The sequence below is a fragment of the Siniperca chuatsi genome, linkage group LG13 (genome assembly GCF_020085105.1).
Source record: "Siniperca chuatsi isolate FFG_IHB_CAS linkage group LG13, ASM2008510v1, whole genome shotgun sequence".
Classification (NCBI taxonomy): Eukaryota; Metazoa; Chordata; class Actinopteri; order Centrarchiformes; family Sinipercidae; genus Siniperca; species Siniperca chuatsi.
In genome coordinates, this window is record NC_058054.1 from 7,207,834 (window position 1) to 7,229,541 (window position 21,708).

Genomic DNA, 21,708 nt, shown 5'->3' on the forward strand with positions numbered 1-21,708 from the left:
TAGTTGTCGAAATATTTCAGTCTGGACCAAAGTGGTGGATTGATCGGTCGACCGACCAGCCGACTGCAATTGCCTTTCCCAGAGCCACGCTGCTAGCATGCCTAAAAAAGTGATAAGAACTTTGCAAAGTATGATAGGTCCGTCACATTAGAAAGAGTGAAAAGTAGAAATTCTGTGTGTCAATGAGCAAAGATTGAGAGTTAATCTCTGCAAATTAACTATCTAAAAAGGAGGACTTCAGAGAGATCTTTTCATACTTCATCTAAAGTGAAGGGAAGAGGTTACTGTGAGTCATCTGTGTTTGAACGAAAACATAGTGAATGAATTGAACACTTTCTCGATGTTATAAAGCCTCTTTATAACCTCTATAGCCTCTGCTACTTCAGAAATGTCTTCTCACTTTAAGAGTGCTCTTGTCTCAAGTAAGATGCACTTTTATGAATGCTCATTTATCTGAAAGAGATTTTACTCAGAAGAACATTCTTTTTCACAATATCATACTTAAAGCTGACACGGTCTCTCAAACAGTGAAATGACGGGGGACGGGGGGAATAGAAAGATATAACATCACATTCCCTCCTGTACAGGTAGATGTATTCTATATTTATATATTTACAATGTGAATAATCTTTGTAGCATTGCTGCATATATGATGTACTATATTCTAATACGCTATACTGATTCGCACAGTAACGATTAAATACTGAATTTAGGTTTTTCTTTTCAATGATATACTAAAATAAGAGCTGAATAACTTTTGGAAGTATTGCCAAGTTAAAAGAATAAAATCAAATCAAGTTGTGGATTTGGTATTACAGTTTTACCATACATTGAACTTTGCTGAAATAATCATATCACTGTTAGATGAAGTTGTTATTGCCACTGCTCTGCCTCCTTTTGGCTCAGTGGTGCTAAAAGTTAAGGATGTAAATTGATCTTGTCATGAAGTTTTATGCAACTGACATTACTTTGAAGCAGTCCCCAAAGCACAGTGTTATACAGGTTAATGCTGTGTGTATGATTTGGAAACATCTGTCTCATAACGTTTATGTGTAAAATGTGTGTATTATATTTTATTTTCATGTATATCATATACAATGTATGCAGCAAAATGTTTCCTCCAGCATCTTCTTTTTTTCTTGCCTGGTTGTTATGTTGTATATTTGTTGCTGTGATACAATATATTTGTTGTTTTTATACATTATATTTATTGGTGTCATACACAATATTTGCCTTTTCAAAGTATATTTGTTGTTGTCAAACAGTATACAGTATCTGTCAGCCGCGACTACAGACAGATTGATGATGCAACTGGAAAGTCTCCACTAGTCTATGATTGCTGAATTTCTCAGACTTGTCACAAATGCACTCCCTCTCCCTCCACAGAGGAAGTCGTTGATCGCCACCAGTCTGATCGTGGCGGTGTCGCTCTTCGTGGTCGTGGTGAACTACTCAGAGAAGCCCTACTTCCTCCTGCAGCCAGTGTTCGGTCAGACGTTCAGCAGCCACTGGATGTTCTCCAAGCAGCCGTACAAGGCCTTCAAGCCTCACCTGGGCTATGTTAGCATCCCCAAACAGGAGGTAAGGGGCACAAATAGACAAAACACACAAACACATACTAACAGGCGCAATCAGAAACTTAATTCAACTTAAAGGTTATATTGGTAAAATTTTTATGTAGATGAATATTTGACAAAAAACAAACATCCACAGAGCTTTTAGAATGGTGCAGAATAAAAGTACCACTTTTCCCCCAAAAAAAGATATTATGATTGTGAATTAGTAATTAAAAAAATTTTGACGGGTCCAAAATTAACGTTTGTTTATCTCTCTGTGAGATGTCTGACGTTTGGTTCCTGCTTCTAACAAGGCTTGTGAGCCAATAGTATAACAACGTTGGTATCATGTGATGTTAGCACATATTAGCTAACTTAACTTTATCGTCTGAAGAACAATAACTCATCAAATTACAGTTCTGCATATTTAAACAAAATAAAAAACAACTACCGACAGTCATATTCCTTAAAACTTTAATTAATGTGTTGTCAGATTAGATTAGAAAAATAACAGCAAAATTATAAGCTACGTTAACATTAGTGACGGTTGCGTCCAGTTACCTAACGTTATAGTTCCCTCAAACAATGTAACGTTATAACAAAGATGCGTATCTGAGGGAATTTCGAAGTGGGCCAGGCTCCAACATAACTGATAGCCCGGGGCCAGTACAAGTTTATGCAGGGCAAGTTGATTGACCAGTCACTGACACTGGTCTGTCTGGGCCAGTGGCGGACAGACCAATGTGGCACATCGAAGGTAAATTGAAGTTCAGAACTACTATAAATCTGCTCATTATAGTGTTTAGACCCAAAACGTGACTGTTATTGAGGGTGTCATCTCATATAGCAGTCTAACGTTAGCCCTATTATGAGACGCTTCGTTGAGGTACTTGTGGCTAGCTAGAAAATACTGACATGATCATACAGTCGTCCTTTCTTCCTGTAGCCATTGTTGCTGTGTGGCGTTCAGCTGTTTTTTAAAACCCACTATTTGATTTGTTTTCAGCAAGAAAACATAGTAAGTGTTGCAATATAGGGCCCCTATAATTATTAAATGATGGGGGAAAAAAGGTTACCTAAAGCTAGCTAGCCATATCCTAAGATTACCATAGATAACGTTACATGAAACACCACCGCACATAGTACCGCACAACCTGCATTTTCCCTCTGCACAGAGCATTTTGACGTCTTGGTTCACACTCACTGCTCTCATAAGCATTGTTTTCAAGCCGACTGTACACTACCTGCCCAGCACCAAACAGCAGACAAAGTTAGCAAGTAGCAGGTGAACATAGTGGAGGAGTTAGCAGCTAAAAAGTGTGATATTCTTTGTAGGAGTTGTTGAAAAACAAAACAGAGCTAAATGCAGACCAGGCTCTGTACTTACATTCATCAGGTGGCCAGAAAAACAACTCCAAATGAATGCTAATCTTGATCCATGTCTGCTAGATGTGTTAATAGCAACTGTTTGCTAACAAGCTCCCATATCAACTTAATAAGGTGATAATATGTCAGTGGTGTATTTACAGCTTGTTGCGCGGCACCCAAGTGGCCAAAAATAAATTCATGCAGATTAAATTTAGAAGTGGAATTGCTTTTATATTGCAAAATATACATCATCCCAAGTACCTTTAGTTTGTTGTTATGGCAGATGTTACCTGGCTGGCCCAGGTCAGTTTCATTTAGCTACACTGATTGATTGATTGAAACCTTTATTTAGACAAGGGCAACTCACTGAGAGGATCTCTCTTTTTACACTGTTTTAAAAATGATAAGTGTAACAAGTTGTAGTTACATGATAAAACACAATACTGCAGCTTACAATTATTAAAGAGATTAAAGATTAAATACATTTTAAAAAGCCAATAAAAGATGACAAATAAATGATGAAAAAGGAGTGATAATGTTTCAGTGTTTGAGGCAAACAGAGAGAAACTTCCATTTGTAATATACAAAGTGACTAAAAGCTGACTGATAGACTGTGATGATAGACTACGTCACAAGTGTGATTCTGGACGCTTTGGCTTTAATGTAGTTTAAACATCATTTCATGTACCGCTAATTTTTTTGACAGCAGTCTTAAGTTGAAAGCATTAACATCTAATATTTTACAAAGAACCTTTTTACATTTGTCATATTACAGTGTGAGTGTCGTAACTTACGTCATACACAGGTAACCTTTTCTTTTATGGTGCATTCATATTCTATAACCCTCTATTAACATTAACCTGCCATCACACAGCTTCACCTGGATAATGAAGGTGTATTCAAATGCACTCATGCAAAAAGCACAGCACCTCCTTGAGGATTTTTGTAATCCATTATATCAGGTTCTCTGTGATGGATCTGAAAACGCCTGTTTGATGTCTCTTGCGTGCATTATTTCTTTGTCATTCCAAACAACCATGTCCGTGATCCTATTCTTCTGCCTTCAAACAGCTCTGTGCTGTATATTCCCCGCACAATTTATGGAAATTGAAATATCAAAGCCTTTTAATTCCCACCACATCAAAATGTAAAAACCAAGCTGTGTGTTTGTTGTTTTGGGAGGCAGCTGGCGAAATCTGAAATTGTGTTCATACTGGCGGATATTGGATAGTCACGCAGGAAAATCGTATGTTTTACTCGCAGAGATGCATGCAACGTTTCCGGGTGACAGGTATTGAGGATTGTGCTTTCAGTTTGGGTTGCAATACATCTAGATTTGGAGTAGCGATTGATGCTTTGGCCTTATGTTATTTTATTGTTTTTATGTATTTTATTTATTTAATAATTTATCATTTACTGCGGTATTTTATTTCTCTCTTTGTGAATCACTTTGTTTTGATAAGTGCTCCATAAAAAATGTTTTATTATTATTATTATATTATATTCTGCAGGCTGATATTGGCAGATTAATGCTGAGCGTCATCCTCTGCCTCTGGAGAGTTTCGTCCGCACAACATGGGCCCAGAGGCAATCACGTCTTACACCAATCTCTATGTCTGCACGTCCTTCTGCCTCCAAACAAGCCTGCTTAAATCACTGCCCTCTCCCCATGGAGATTCATGCAAATCAGAGGAAAGACTGGCAGCTTCTACAGAATTAGGCCTCTTTTCGGCTCAAATTCCCCCACCAGTGAGTTCTCTATAGCGGATCAGAAGGGACAGTGATTGGCCTGAACGTGAGTGTCAGAAAGTGTTCTGCATGCTCCTGTTATTTCTGACAAAGGATAGACAGAATTGTGGAAGTCTGGTCAAGGTGATACTCTTGTACTGGGTGTCATAAGCGATTACGCCCGGAGTGAAAGCCTGCTGTGTGAGCTGTCAGCCTCGGTTAACACAGAAACACCTTAAGAAGGAATAATATTTTTCCCGGACAGTAAGGCAGTCTCACATGATCCACAGTGAGGTGTCATTTGAGGTGTTATAAACCTCTTGCGAGCATGTATAATGCATAACCTTGTAGCGTGGTAATGGTCTGCCTTATTTTCCTCATTTGATTGAGTCTGCCTCCAGGTGTGATAAATTGTCCCTGCTCTGCTTTTCAGGAGAAATAGCAAACATTTGTCTTGTGGCACTTTACATTCATGCCCCTGGTCTATCACAGAAACTCAATATTTTCATTTAGACCTGAAAATTTTAAATTCAGGCCCTTTTGAAATTTACACAATGACCAATGGGGGGGAAAGTGCTTCTATTTTTGGATTGCTTTGTGGATGATTTTTATGAGAAATCTTCTGGTTCTGGGTTGCACCAGCTGTTTGTAAATCCATCACTAAGTTTGTGTGTAAAGTTCTTCCTAAGTTCTGAGTAACTACCAGCTAGTTTCACACCATGAAAACTTGAGGAATGCCTTAGCGATCAAAAGCAATAAACTGTGTAAACAGAAAGTCACTTAGCAACACGAGCTACAACATAACTTCCAAAAATAACTGTTTTAAAGGAGGGGCCAAATTATATATTAAACATATATAACCTACCAAGCCTTTGTTGACATTTATTTATACGTGCATAAATGGAGAAATATGTGTTCATCATTCAATCATTCCCTATTTACTACATTCCTTTCTTTTCTTTTCTTTGGTAAGATCCCCATTAGCACCAGCATAGGCACTGGCAACTCCACCACACAGAGTCATACACATTTATAAACACTATAACCACATAAACACAACAAACAAAACAGCTCATCTCCTTGTACATACGGAAGAGAAATAAAACTGTCATCCTTTCAACAGACATTAAAACACAAAATTAGAAATCATAGAATTCATAGCTAAGTTTTTTCTTCTTCATACAAATAAATAGTAATTCTTAATAAACATAATTCCTTGTCTGAATAACCTTCTTAAATTATAGATTCATCCATTTTGCGCTTTCACACATTTAATTAAGAAAATAGGTTATTAAAATACATTTCTCATTCTCTGCCAAGAGGGATTTCTACTAAGTTTTATTTCTTTCACCATTTTTTCTAGTTTACACACACACACAATTTAGTTATGGTTTCTGAAATATTTGGAGATGCTGTTTTAACAAAATTGTGAACCGATCGTTAGTATTCTCTTGAACAATATGCACTGGCACTGAATTCCACCTGACCACATGATGATGATGATCAGTGTCCGAAATCTCAATTGTCTGCTCACTATTTAGTGTCTGTTATATAGGAAGTAGTAAATGAGGTAGTGGTTTCGGACACAGTAGTCTTCATGCAAATTAAAGTGAGTGGGGAAATATTTGATTACGCTAACCAATGTTTTTTGGTCAGTTAGTTTAACTAAATGGCATTATTATTATTATTATTATTTTAGTTTATGGTATTTTGTATCTCTACCTAGTTTATATCATTATTATTAACAACAGTTTGATCAAGTGTCGGGTCAGATACGTCAACCATACTTCGTCTCACCTCATCTAAACGGGTGATATATTAATGCAAAGCTAACCTGACAAAGCTAATGTTAGCTTTGTCAGGTTAGCAACGTGACAGTAACACCTGTTCGTTACTGGGTGTAAATAATCTCTATGGAAGAACTAATTTGTGTGGTGCAACCTTTAATTTAGTGATGTGTAATGCATCATGCGTTATAACTACAGTAGGCTAAGTTTGAACTTAGGAAAAGCTAAAGCAACCAGCTCCTAGTTCAAAAGGCTGAAAAAGTTCAAAACCAGTGACATAAGAACAAGACTAAGAGTCTACAGCCACGCTCGTGTACTTAGGCACAGTGGTTTGAGCTAAATGCTAACATCAGCATGCCAACATGCTCACAATAACAATGCTAACATGCTGATGTTTAGCGAGTAATGTTAACCATGTTCACATCTTAATTTAGCATGTTAGCATGAACAACAAAACAGCTGCAGCTTATTTAGTTAAAATAATTCTTTATTTTTCCATTTTCCATGTTTTCTGAGATGGCATTTCAGTCATAAACTGTATTTCTCTTCTTTTGTATAATGTGCTTGCCCCAAGAGGATCATTTGGAATTAATCACTTTTTTTCCCCATGCAGACAGCTACAGCTAATCAATTAATTTTTAAGTGCCATCTTACACTGGGACTTGGCACGTTAATATAATAATTATTGCTTATTAATTAATCGCGTTTAGAGCATTTTAATGAATGTCAAAGTTAAATGCTCACCTCAGTGCTATAATTTGATGATGACTGTGTTCCCGGCATTAAGCCTGCTTTTTTAAATAACCCATTTTATTTTTAACACACTCATGCATTAAAATCTGAGGCTTTGAGTCGATTTTGTACTTATCAGAGAGCCAAAATTATTGGGATTATAAAAGCGCACTCTGTTTGCGATTACTGCATGGCACACTGAAACAGCACCACCATGAACATGAACCTGAAACATGAATCACAGCTAAGAGGATGAAGAGGCCATAACATTTTATTGATTTACAGGATGTAATGTTCAGAGATTTGTTGGGAGCTAGATCCCAGTTCTATATACTAAATAAAAATGTTCCGGTCGGGTTTTTAGTTGTTAGTTGAAGTTTTACACACTTCCTTAATGCATGTAAATGTGATTAGTGTTCATGGGAAGCTAATAATGTTCGCTGCTGTTATTATTTTTGTGACTGTAAACTACTCAGATTCCTATTTATATTTTTAAATGAACCTTAATTAATGCAGAAAATTTCTCACTTGGTTGTCTTGATAAATTTTCTGCATCATGCAGTTCAAGTACAACCTCGGTCTTCTAGTGTTTGTCACTGAGCAGCTCTACTGTGGCAGTTGTGTGTTTAATGCCTTGCTCAGGGGCGGTAGGTTTCCAGTTGCAAACCCATGTGTCTCGCATGCAGTTAGCCAGCCAGTGTTCCCCACAGAGCTCAGCCAATCTGTGTGTGCTGAAAGGCGTGATGGAGTTATGAGCTGGGCTAAAGGGAGCGGGTGATGATGGACGAGCGGCTGACAGCTCAAGGCTTCGGTGATGTGTGTCTCAACCACCCAGTGAATGGAGAAAAAGCAAATGGCAGGTAGCTCTGTTGGAGCAACTCACGCAAGAATTATGTCTAGTAAGAAAGAAAATCAACACTGTTTTTGTTTCTTTTCTAAGCAGTTGATCTGTTTGCACAACAATGTGTCATATGAGTGCAGATAAGCCTAGTTGTAATACAATTTGCTGGATTGTCTTGTGGGAATCTGTTTGCACACAAAAACTCCCTTGTTTGTTGATTAAACGCAGAACATGCAAGAGAAAGTTTCATGTTCGCCGCCTAAACAGTCGTCCAGAACGCAGCACAAATGCTATTTGTATTCAGACCAGTGACATTACAATTATTCTCCATTAAGAAAATGATCAAACAGGGCTTAGTCATGACACAATGCTTTTTCTTTTCTAACTTTCTCTTGCATTCATTCACTTAAGTAAGTTTAATCTCATCAAAACAAACCAAGCATATTAGCTTCAATTAGGTAAATCTCCCGTTTCGGATTCAGAGAGGGCTTTCTCCCTCCCTTGGCAAAGCATAGCTAAGAGCTATTATTGAAGATTCATTACAAATCCCCTTGCTCCAGTAAAGTATAATAAGATATATGAAAAATATACAGTAAGATAAATGACACAAGTCCCTTGCTTCTCTCTTCTGCATTGTCGCAGTAAGATTCTTTTGTAACCTCAGAGGTCCCACATTCAATTAACTTAATCAATGTTAGTTCTGGGCACAGTCACATTAATCTTAAGAAATGAAAAAAAATTATATAGAGCTGTAAAACTCTGATGAATAATTTTTATAAATAATTACCAAATGTATTTTATTTTATGTTCTGATCACACAAGCCCCTTGCCAAAGCATCACTTTAATATTATTATTGCACACATATAAAGTATCACAAACTATAACCTCATCAATCAAGATGAAAATGAAACAACAGCGTGAAATGCAGTATATTTTATATTTTAGAAGATCATTCGGTATTAAAACAATTAACTTACATTTAATAAGGTAAGCTAAATTAAAAGACAAAAGCCAGTCGAGGTCTTACTGGGATTCCTATATTTTGAGAAATTGCACAAAACTTTGGAATTTTTTGCAGGAGGTAATTTTAGAAGAATATTTATCACCTTTTTCAAATACTTGAAAATAAAAGATAAAAATCTTTGTCACACAAAATTACCATAAAATTCTGCAGGAGTTGAAAGAGTTGATGATCAATAGCTGTGATTACCTCACCGGTAGCTAATATTTCTGGTTCTAGTTTTAAATGAACTTTTTTTCCCATGATAATTTTAAGACGACCCCTGTTCCCTTACTAACTTCATTGCATTTTTAGCTTCTCAGTGATAGAGGATGTTGTTATCTGTATGTACCAACACATACGAGCAGGAAAAAAAAGCCTTGTTCTCAAGCTATAAAAGAAAATGATAAAGCACTGCAGTATTTTGCACTGTGACATATTTCCTTTCTCTTGGGTCTCTGTTCTTATTATCTAGTTTTCTTGTACCTCTATTGTGTGAGCTGTACCACAGCCCTGCTGATTGTTGCCTTGGTTGTTGATAGTAGTTATAGAAGAATAAAATTTATAGATTGCTTATTGTATATTTAACTGCAATTTGCACACCAACATGACTTGACGTGCCCTCAAGAACTTGAGATGTGATTTCGATTTGTCTTTATTGACTTTGACTTGACACTTGGCATGGACCCGTCTCTATTAATGTTAGACTTGACTTGAGACCTACCTGATTGTTACTCAACTCTGACTTGTCTTAAATGATTTGAGACGTGACCTGGGCTTTTCTTAATTGACTTGAGACTTACCATGACAATATAATAATGATTAATTCTTGTCACTGACTTGCCTCTCTTCCAGCCTTTGAAGCTGCACTGTGAGCTCTGCAGCATCGTGTCCAGCTCTGGCCAAATGTTGGGCCAGGCTGCCGGCCCGCAGATCGACCGCTCTCCTTGCATCTGGCGGATGAACAACGCGCCCACACGGGGCTTCGAAAATGACGTGGGCCAGAGAACCACGCTGAGAGTCGTCTCGCACACCAGCGTCCCCCTGCTGCTGCAGAAACCCCAGTACTTCTTCGGCCAGGGCAACGACACTGTCTACGTTGTGTGGGGGCCGCTACGAAACATGAGGAAGGATGGGAAGGGCATCGTGTACAACATGCTGCGACAGGCGGCTGAGAACTACCCTCATGCACGAATCTACGTCACCACAGAGGACAGGATGAACTACTGCGACATGGTCTTCAAGAAGGAGACAGGAAAAGACAGGTGAGTCAGATCACAATCTTTTTTATTTGTTTGCTCCTGTTTTTGGCACAGCGTCACTACATTCCACAGCAGACCTCCAATTTTTCTCTCTGACAAATTCACCACTCAGTACTTTGACATTCACTGTTCTGTTTGCCACTATAATATTGACCTTATTGATGCGGATGGCCTGCTCAATGCTCTGTGTATTCCTCGTCTCAAACCCTCCCTTTCATGAGGCGTTATCAAAGTGAGTTACTTAACTTTCCCTCTGAAGAGGCACTACACGGCACTGGAGGCCGTTCTCTAGAGAGAAGCTTTTATGAGAAGCCTCAGAAGCATGGGCTGTCTGGGTTATAGACATCAGCCAAGTGCCGGCCTGGGGAAAATCCGGTTAATGAGGTAGCATGATTCTGGCAGTCTTTCTAAACACCCTAGTTGCAGCCTGTCTGACAACTTCTGTGACAACGTCTTGGTGCATTTTGAATTTGCAAAAAATGGTGAAATTATTCAAGCTGCAGATCAGTAAAGGATAACCTGGAAAGAGTATTTGTTTGTTGGAGACATTTGGCAACAACATAAGCTAAAATTGCTCTCTGACAGACCCACCTAGCAACTCCTTTCTCTATCAGTTCCCCAAAGAGAATTGCAGGTTAATGACTATGAGAACCAGGCTCCAGGCTCGCTATTGTTTAGGATGAACCTCATTTCTCAGACTAGCCTCTGCTCATTTCCACAGAGCTGTACACTCCTGCCTCTCCCACATGTCATCAAGACCTCTCTTAACTTTTTAAGAGGATTAACATGTTCGGTAATAGGTGTAGCATCCATTCCATTTCAGCTCCATTGTCTCACTCTTATTCAGGATGGCAGGGTTAACAACGAATTTCATGTAGAGCGTCCATGTTCAGCCTGGCTCAGCTGTTCCGAAGGCCCACGAAGCACAGATAGAGACGTGGGATTAGGGAAGTATGCTCGGGGAGAAGAATCTCATTACAGGACATAATGCTCCTGGGTGTGATGCAGTGCTCCAATCATTACTGATTGGTAACAGAGACCAAACTTGATGTGCGAACAATAAACTGCATATAATGAATATGTAATGAGCGCTGAGAGGTTTCCCTGCCTGTCCGTCATTGTTCGTGTTTGTCTGAAACTTGGCTGCAGTATTTAGAGGTAATTAGTGTCCATGGTAACAGGTTTTAAATCAGCCTGAAAGTCAGCAGTAACACTATATGTTTTTATGTAATCAGAGGGATAGAAAGGAGTAACTGCTATCATTATGTTGAGCTTATGCAATATGATATCACTCCAGAAATAAACTACAGCTCTTTATGTTACTCACTTAGCCATGCAAACTAGTCTTCTTGAAGTCCACAGCAATATAACAAAATCTTAAAAAACAAAAAACAAAACTTGGTCTATTTATTTTCTCTGCTTATCCATAAAACTACATTAATTAAAGTCTTAAAGTCCAGTACAACATAACACACTCTACAGGAGCAGCTCGTCTGCCTTTACCCTGTCATTTGTGTGTGTGTTTAAGGGGGTTACTGTCAGCGCTTGCTGCATGGTGCACAGGATAATCATCAGCTTGGCGGGGATGGAGCAGTGATCGAACACAACTCTAATTATCCAGATTGCTGCGAGCAGCCTAGGAGACGCCTCGCCTCAGCTTCACCTTGCTGATCAGGTGGAACGTAGCACCGACTGAATGACTCTCCAGTCAACCGAGTAGCTAGTAATTTAAAACCAGACGTGAAGGGTCTGCTAGGAAGCTCAGTCATTTCTGGACAGAGGTGAGGAAATGAAACTTAAGGAGACTCAGAGGTGGAGGGGTTACGATGATCTAAACAGGGCTGAAGTAAACTAAAAAGTCAAAACAGCCCTGTTTTCAGTTTTGTGACAATGCATTTTCCAACTAATCCGAAGGGGGTTTACTTCTATTGTATTGTAATCTGAAAAGTAACTAAAGCTGTCAGATAAATGAAGTGCCTCTGAAATAGAGGCATTTATACCTACTGTAACATGTCAAAAAGGCCTATTATACAGTATCTATCATACACTAATGCACCGACAGAAGTGGAAATCGAGGAAAAAAAATTCAAAGATTTATTGCAACCTTTTTGCTAGATTTTCTGTTGCTATCTCACTGTTTGTTTATATGCTGGGAAAGTTTCCACTTTCCCAGCATATAAACAAAGATCTTACAATTGGCATGTAGTATGGAATTGGGACACAGCCAGTGTTGATTGTTGCACAATGGATTGCTCAAAGGAAATGGAGCTGCTCACAGTTTGAAAAAATTTTAATGGATGGTGATAATGAAAAAAAACTGCTCAGAAAGCAAAGTATTATAAATCTTTGGTTTTCTCCCTCTGAGGTGTTATTCTGTTGTCACAGTGTAATTAACGCCTGTTGGCACAATGTTTGGATCATTTTCCAAGGAACAAAACAGTGTTACAAGTACATTAAGTTCTGGTTTACGCACTGCAAAAAAAGCATACTATGAAAACTTGTTTATAGTATACTATACATGATTAGTCTGTAATATGGAATTGGAATTAAGTGGGTCTTCAAAATAACAATAATGTGTATGGAGTTTCTTTTAGGATGTACAGACATGGAGATTAATTGGCAGGAACTTCTGTATCTTTTAAACTCTGTAACACTCAATTATTGAATACAGTACACCACAGATTCAACATCATTACATACACACAGGATTCTGTGGGTGAAAATTTCCTTTGTCTGCTGGCAGGGAAACTGTCCGTGTTTATGTATTTTCAAACAACAGAAGGTGTATCTTGATGACTCAGCTGCCTAAGACACAGCATCACGGTGACATCCCATCTATCAGTGAACTGCCTGAACAAAAAGCAAAAAATATTCTAAAAGAAACAGACGGGAAAAAATGAATCAACAGGAGCCAAGTCAATGAAAAGTCTGACTACAGACTTGGATGTAAAAGTATTTGACTGCTGCTTAAACATATGATTCATGTAAATGCACACTGCGGCTGGAAGTTGCACGGGCTGAACCTATCCGTCATCATGCTACCTCCAGAGCTGCATTCATTGGCTGTCGGGCCGTATCGGCGCGGCCCTGTTAGCGGCGGTAGATAACAGACCTCACGACGACACAGGACTTAAATCACAGTGTCACTTTACAACACTGCCACCTGGGTCTATGTGACCTGGGTCTGCTCCTTCATAGCATGTGTATAGGTGTGACACCGTCCCTCTGTTTCTGATAGTGTGGGTTAGTGTGAGCAATTTTATTTATCCCTGTGAGTACCTTTTCATTCCTGTGGTCTTTTCCCCATTCCACAGAATCAGGATTTTTCAGCATTATATTCTTTTAACTATTTTAACCTTTAGAAACTTCTTTGCAACCTACAAGGTAACCTTTGTACTTTTCATTGAAAGCAAACAAACACAAAGACTAGTCAGTCACATTGGATGGATTTTCGACCCTAAAAAAAAACATAGGCTTTGTACATAGGGCGTTTTAAAATGCTGTGAAACCTGTATTGTTTATATAGGTTTGCAGCCTTCTTCTTGTTTTTTATTGCCTCATTGTGGTTTGCCTGAAACAGAGGGATGTCACAACGCCTATGTGTTGTGAGTCTTTGAGGTAAAAGGAAGTTGTGTTCACTAATATGTCAGGCGATATGAATTGTGAAATTGATAAGATGTTTTCAGCTGAGGCAGGAATGCCCTAAAGTCATTAGTTTTGATAAAAACACTTAACACTAAAGCTATAGTCCGAAACGAATGAGTAATGGACAGCAACGTGGTTCTGTTTCTACTACATTTGGCGTCTGCAATACATGGACATGTTCACACATGTTTGTCGGCGCATATAGTCCCTCACAGACATGGGAAGATGACAAAATTTACATCAGGCGTATGCTGATGGCCACGCTGACGTGGGAAGTATGATTTGGACTTAAAGGCATCAGTATCTCGTTGGATCGTGGGAAAGCATCTGAAATGCCCCCCCCCCAATAATCCGACAATCACTTCACCCAGCGATTGGCCACCCAGCTTACTGATACCTTAAGATCCACGACACAATTACATTTGTATCAGTCATGTCACCCTCGCTCTCATTTGCGTGGTAGAACACAAGATTGAAATAATAAAGAGATCTGCTCATTAAACATCACTAACGGTCAAAAGACTCCGTAGGTGACCTTTAATTACAAGAGAATACAGGTGTGATTTGTCGTTTAGATATAGTTCGTTTATTTTTGTCTACTCCAGTTTACATAACACATACAAATTAGATGAACATTTACTTGTTTTTAATGTGCAAACTTTATGGCATCACATCTGCATGCAATTAAACTCCTGTTCTATAAAACAAAGACTAACATAACTAATCTAACATAAGAGGACATGGACGTCATGCAGCTGTTCTACACCTTTCATTTGATAGACCAGCCTAACACCAACATCCACCACACATTTGCATATAGAGTTTTGCAGTTGGAAGAAATGTTTGTCACGTCACCCCTGTCCTTGTGACGGTCATGTGCATCATCATGCAGAGCAGAACACGAGATACAAACGACGCAAGTACCTACTCATCAAAACATTAATTGAAAGCACAACTTGACAGAAACTCCACAGGTGACTTTTAACTTCACGAGAACACAGGTACCATTTAGTCATTGCTCATTTACTTCTGTGTACTTACATTACCCCCAGTCATTCTCATACACATCCAGCATGAAATTTGATAACTTGTTTTTACGTACAATATTTTATGGTGTCACATCTGGCTCAAACATAACTCCTGTTGAGACATCGGAAATAAGCAGACATGAATGTGACAATAAAATCTTTAAGGTGACATGTTTTTGAGGACTTATTTAGCGATGAAGACTCTGGTTTCTTGCTGTGGTTGTCATATGAGAGTAGACAGAGTGTGCAGTTATATAAAAAAGCTCTTGACTCGGGTACAATAACATTAGGATAAAATTAAGGAACTGTGACTAAATGCGAATCCTCTAATTTGAGGAAATTATTTTTCATACTGGAACAGACTCAGAATTAGTGGCAATAAACCGGAAGTGAGAAAAGTGACACAAACACAAATTATCCTTAAAGGGGGTCGCTGATGCTTCAGGTTAAGTAACAGTCTGACGAAAGAACCAAAAATGGATGTTTCATCTGCAATTCATCATCAGTCAGTCTAATCCTAGATGAACTTAATAGCAGATGCTCCCCTCTCGTGGGCCTCCAAATATGTGGTGTATTTTATTTTAATTTGTTTTTATTAGCGTGAATGTCACGGCTGCGTTATCATGCTTCATAATCTCCAGCCGTCCACTTCATATGAGCGTAAGTACCCCTGGCACTCAGTGCTTACTCATCCTAAAATAGTTTGGGTTTAAATTAAACATCATTCAGTTAAAGAGCTCCTCTGTGTTATAATCATAGTCAAAGAGATTCTGTTCAATATTTGTAAATGTGAACGGTTAGAGGAGCCTGGAGGTGCTCCATAGAGAATGAATTGGGAAAGACAGAAGAGGGGAAAGCACCCATGGGGATCTTCTTGGGATGAGGGAGTATTTTTCTGGTTTAAAACTGACAACACCCTGTGGAATAAAAACTGACTTGTATATAAACACTCAAACAAAACCTTTTATTCCAAAAGTCTCCTGTTCATTGTCTGTGAAACTGCTTTAGGCTTTGCTCCTGATAAATATTTTAAGGACTCTAAGCTCAAAATATTCCATTGGACTGGCATTAAATTCTTAATGCCTGGGCAGACCAGAAAGTGGCACAGCTAAAGAAATGCGTTAATTCCAAAGTTGTCTCATTCACATGTTGTGTGTTCTCAGCTGGCTTGCTAACCTTAGTAATGGATATTACTCCTCCTATATTCAGGAGCCACACAGCGGAGGTCAGGACTTCATGGAGGCTAAGCTGCCGCTTGATAGTCAGTAAATCGCTCCAAATTGTAGGGCTGCCTGCTTGTTGAACCACAATGTCTTGCAACCAGTGTAGCCAAATCCTAAAATAAAATTGACATTCATTCGCGCTGCCTCCGCTGCCTCTCTTGAGTGACAAGTTCACGTTACTGTAAGGCAGTTGCATTTTTTAAAAAGCCAGCAAACAGCCTTACTCTTATCCACAAGTTTTTCATGTACGGTGTTGAATCAAAAATGCTTCCACACATTTCTTCTCAGATGGTTTGGTGTCTTTATCATCTGTTCAGCATGGCTCGCTACTTTCCTCTGTTTTGTGTTACCAAAGAGAACAAGAACGAGGGCATTGCGCTTATACACTGTCATTTCTGGTCAGATAATTACAGAGAAAATTATTTACACTTAATACATAAACCCACTTTCACTTAAAGGTATAATATGCAACTTTTCCACATTAAAATGTCTAAAAATGACTAGACCTATGTTATATATTTTGTTGTGTACTTACATTGTCCCAAATGTTTCCAACAATTTTTAAACCTAGAGAAATCCGTAACTTTATTCAAGGTAACGGTCGGTTTCATTTGGTCGCCTGTCATATCCCCTTTGCTCATGCGTCAGCATTGTGGTTGTCTGCCACAAGCTGTCATAAATTTACTTTTGATCCAGTTTTTAGCCACATTTGTATGATATACTTTTTAAATTTTGGTCGTTTTTAACTATATATTTTAACCAGATGAAGGATTTTAGTCATCAGACGTCTGGATCTTAAGTTACCGGAGAAACAAGCTGAGCAAATGTTAGCGGTAGCTCGGCTCGCCAAACAGCGTCGGAGAAACACTGATTTCAAGTGTGAAACTGCTTTATTCAGTGTTTTTACCGGTCGTGGTGAAGACATCAACTCCCATGAACCTATGCTACTTCACGACGTCATCAAACTGTTGTTTCGTATTATTGTTTTGATGTGAGAGACCGCTAGCGGCAGAAATTACACATTGTGCGTTTAACAGAGATGGCATTCTTTTCTTAGCTGTAGCCTCACTTCAGGGCTTTTATGTTTAAAATAAATATTTCCAGTGCAGCTTTGAAGTGTGTGATGTTCCAGACAAGGCAGCTGAAAATTGCTGCCTGACCCTGAAATATTCTAACACAAAGTGAAGGAATGTGACAGAAAGCACCCGATCACTGAACTTTACTGATGCAATCTGCGTCCCGATGTGATCGAGAGCTTCAATGTCAAATGACTCCCAACCAGCGCACAGACTTTTGTTTACAGGGTGCGTAGTACGTGACTGTATCTATAATTGCTGTGTGTGTTGGATGTGCAGAGAAGAAGAAACTGCAGATATGATTGTTGCTGTTGCCTCGTGTAGGAGATTGAAACACAATGTTTGCAGCATCACCACAGAACTGCAATTTCATGCTTTTCACGACGAGCAATTTAAAGAGAAAAGCGTGCAGGAGGATTCATTGTGTTTCTCTCCACATGAAGCCTTGATTCCCACTGTATATGGCCCTATAAATCGACACAAGCGTGTTGCTCTCCATCCAAACCAAGAATTTGTCACTGAGCAATAATGCGTATAATGACATTACATTTCTGTGGTGAAAGCTTGTAATTGCTGTGAAATTATCTTATTAAATGAAGCCACTGGAAACCCTGAAACACAAATAACCCGGCTTTCTGGGTGACTGTTCATCAGGTCAAAACCGGTCAATTCAGAAGAACAAGGAAGTCATCACAGTGTTTTCTTCCAAAGTAAGAGGGGATCAGCGACTCGCCATTTTCTGTGTTCTTGTGACCCTGTCTGAGAGAGAAATGAGGCGGAGGGAGAGAAGCAAAATGTCAGCAGAAGGCGAAGTGCAGTCTTCCTAAAAGCCCATTTGCATTTATGTCCTAATGATGTAATGACACTTGGAGGATGTTAGCAAAACTATTAGCGGGGAGGGACATTGGGTTGGTCATTGGATTTCCATTTGGAATGTCAGAAATCCCCCATCTGTGTTAGAGGTTTATCCACAGTGTTTTCTGTAGCAAAAAACTGCTTGAAATTCATCACTCAGTTGTTATAAAAGCTATAGTTTAAGTCATTCATTAACAATGGTCTTTGGTCCATGTTGCTAGTTTTTTGACCCTCTCTTTTTTTAAACTTAAATCTTTACACTATTGGCCAAAAATATGTGGACGCCCGGACAATACCCGGATGTGGGCATTAATATGCTGCTACAACAGCCTCCAGTCTCCCGGAAGGATTACCACAAGAGATCTTTTCCCCATTCAGCCACATGAGCATTAGTGATGCCGGGAACTGATGTTGGTCAATAAAGGGGGGCTTTCTGCGTGAAGGGGTTATGGCTTAGATTTGGAGCCTGCACACAAAGCTGCCGTAGCTGATGTGCAGGCCCCTTAAAAAAAAACAAAGGGTCACACATCAGGGCTGTGTCGGCCACGGAGAAGCCAGGTGAAGACAGCTGTGATTGGTTAGCATGTGCTGCTTGTGTTTTTCCATACAAGTTCTGATGCTGGAGGAGATTATTGATAGTGAAGACATACATTAAGCAACTTCAAGGAAGATTAAATGATCTATTCCTCCTAGCAAAGCCATTTCCACGAAACATAACAGCGATTTCACTCCTGCGGTCTCCTATTCAGTAATGAGACAAGAAGACATAGAAGTTACCTGGATGTAACTGCAGATGCTGCTTCTATTAGTACGTGTGCAGCCCACTGTTGCTTTTTGTCACAAAGTAAATGAAAGAATGTAAACCGTTACTGTGGGAACTATAATTAAAGCATGATATGGCCTCATATACGATACATCTGTCTAGTGCTGTGTCCCCCTTGCATCAAGTATAAACCAACTTAAGGCCTGACAACACCAACACCCTGACCTCAACCATCCAACACCTTCAGTTGGAAAGGATTTGAGGTCAGGGCTCTGTGCAAGCCAATCAAGCTATTCCACACCAAACTGAGAAAGGATTTCTTTATGGACCGCTCTTTGTGCATTAGAGTGTCGTCATGTTGAAAGCATGTGGACAGTTGTGTCCATTATTATTATTATTTTTTTTTGCTTTTCTTCCCACATTTTATGCCAGATTGGTTTTTCTGTGGTCTGAAATGAATAAATCATTCAAAAACAGATCTGTGGTAGGAAAATGGCCACTGCTTTTTGCATTCATATCAGCAACAATTTTGTCACACAAAATAACACCTTTTGTCATACCCTCATTTAGAACGCTGTCTCTGCTCTCTAGCATATCTCTCTGCAGTGGAATAACAAGATCACGCCCCAGCTCACATAAGTCAGTTATTTTACCAGCTGGGCAGTAACGCAGGTAGACATGATGGTAAGCCCGCAGCCACAAAAGCAGTAAATACATTTTCTGTTCTGCTCGACAGAACCCGATTGAAGAAGCTCCACTGAGCGAAATCTCTCAAACACACACCTGCATCACCAGTGATGTAGCAACCCACCCCCATCTAATAAGACTTATTAGATCAAATGCCTCTGTGGCTTCAGAAAAATAACACTTTAAAGAGATAAAATAGTCTCACAACACAAGGCTCCGTGGTGTGTCACTGTGTATTAAGAATATGTCTCTGCACCACTGTAACCAAGATAGTTTCTTGCATATTTATTTTTATAAGAATTATATTTGTCCTCTAAATTGCTATATTGTCCTTAAAGGACATAAGAGGATAAGGTGAACCTTTATTGGTCCCTATTGGGAAATTACATTGCTTCAGCAGCAGAAAATAATAGGATTCAGTAGGAGAACATTTAAAACATGCAATAATATAGTAGGGAATGAAGAACAGTTGAAACAACAGTAGTAATACAATTGACAGTAAAATGGATACAACATTTTCTACATCCATATTCAGTAAATGGTTCTTAGGCATACAATATAATGGAGTTACATATCAACTAGAGCTGAAACAATTAGTTGATTTTTTGATGAGACAACAAAATTAAGCAAAAATGTCAGCAATTCTCTGGTTCCAGCTTCTGAAATGTGAGGATTTGCTGCTTTTCTCTGTTTTTATATCTTTGTAAAGTGAGATCTTTGGGTTTTGGACTGTTGGTCGAACAAAACAGGACATTTGAAAGGGTCAACCCTATTTGATAAATTGCGATTAAATTTTTTTTTCACTTTCTCTTATTATCTCATTTTATAGATTAAAACCATGAAAATGATTGTTAGTTGCAGCCTTAATATCAACACAGTGTTGTTAAAGTATAAAAGTGAAAATTAATAACATAAATCATCTGTCACTAGAAAATTAAAGACAACTGGTGTGTGCAGTGTAATGTAAAGTGTAAATACAACAGTGAAAACAAACTGAGAACAGTAATGAGAATTTCCAGCAATACTAATGGTCTGCAAATATCTTTTGTCTTCACATTAATCAGGTCTACAGATGGCCTTGCCCTCCTCCTCCTCCCACTCTTTCTCTTCCCCCTCTTCTTCTTTTCCCAAGCCGGTATTTGACATTTTAATTGCAGCAGGTAAAGAATTTTAAGTCTCACGACAAAGCAGATAACTTGTCTCATGGATCCTCCAACACCTTCTGACTTAAACAAGCTTTTCTCTGATATTTAGGCAAAAGACGTGTTATTTTATGCTGTACTGTGGAATCACAATCAAATAATCTGCAAAATAGGCCTAAACATAAAATGCAAGACGTGCAGCCTGCTACGTAATTTGAGAACACTCACTCTGTGATGTCAAGTAATACTTTTACTGGCACGAGCAGGACAGAGACGGATCTCCTATCCTTCCTCCTTCTATAAGAAAGAAGAATGAGTGCAGCCGTAATGCTCTGTGCAGCATCAGCTGTAATGCATCCTGTCAGTGACGTTCTGTTATATGTTCAGCTCTAAATTGGATGTGAACTAGTCACTTCAGATTATAGTTGTACAACGCTGTGTGAAAAGGGAAGCAATCACCACTTGGCAGCAGTATTAAAATCTGCTTGTAAAATTGTCAAACCCTCATCTCTCCAAACAGAGCAACGCCTGTTCTTGAGAGTCTCTCAGCCAGCGACAAATAATAATTCAGCCGTTTGCTTTGCCTGACAAACACCAGCTTTCAGGGTTCTTTTCAATCAGCTAACGCAGCGCATTACTGCCTCGCATTTTGTTTTCGATTTTTAAACGCATTGACACACAAATCATAGTAATCCCAGTGAGAGACTTCCAGTGTCGTTTTTTTCTTGTGCGTCTGCAGAGCCGTGTGAAATTACATGGTTTACTTTCTGGTCAGCTTTGAATGCAGCTCCCGAAGATTTGGAGCTTTTCAAGACTCGTAATGTTGAATGCACTTCACTTAAATATATACCATAATATGCTCTGCATTTAGCAGTGCAACTTGGTGTTTATTGTTCAGTATTTCAAATATACAAACAGTTATACTCTCTGAAATGTTAATAATATTAACTCAAGGTACAAAATGTCAATTCTATTTAAAACAATATCTTTGCTTTTATTCCAGGATTCATTTAG

At 38.8% G+C, this 21,708-nt stretch overlaps 1 protein-coding gene across 1 annotated transcript in view; it reads left to right on the top strand.

Moving 5' to 3' along the window:
* The window catches only part of st6galnac3 (ST6 (alpha-N-acetyl-neuraminyl-2,3-beta-galactosyl-1,3)-N-acetylgalactosaminide alpha-2,6-sialyltransferase 3), a 71,124-nt gene that overhangs the window by 25,399 nt on the left and 24,017 nt on the right, over positions 1–21,708 (top strand). The window contains exons 2-3 of the mRNA XM_044219357.1: positions 1,387–1,581; positions 9,869–10,278. Coding sequence (XP_044075292.1) covers positions 1,387–1,581; positions 9,869–10,278 — 605 coding nt within the window. The remainder of the gene's footprint in view (positions 1–1,386; positions 1,582–9,868; positions 10,279–21,708) is intronic.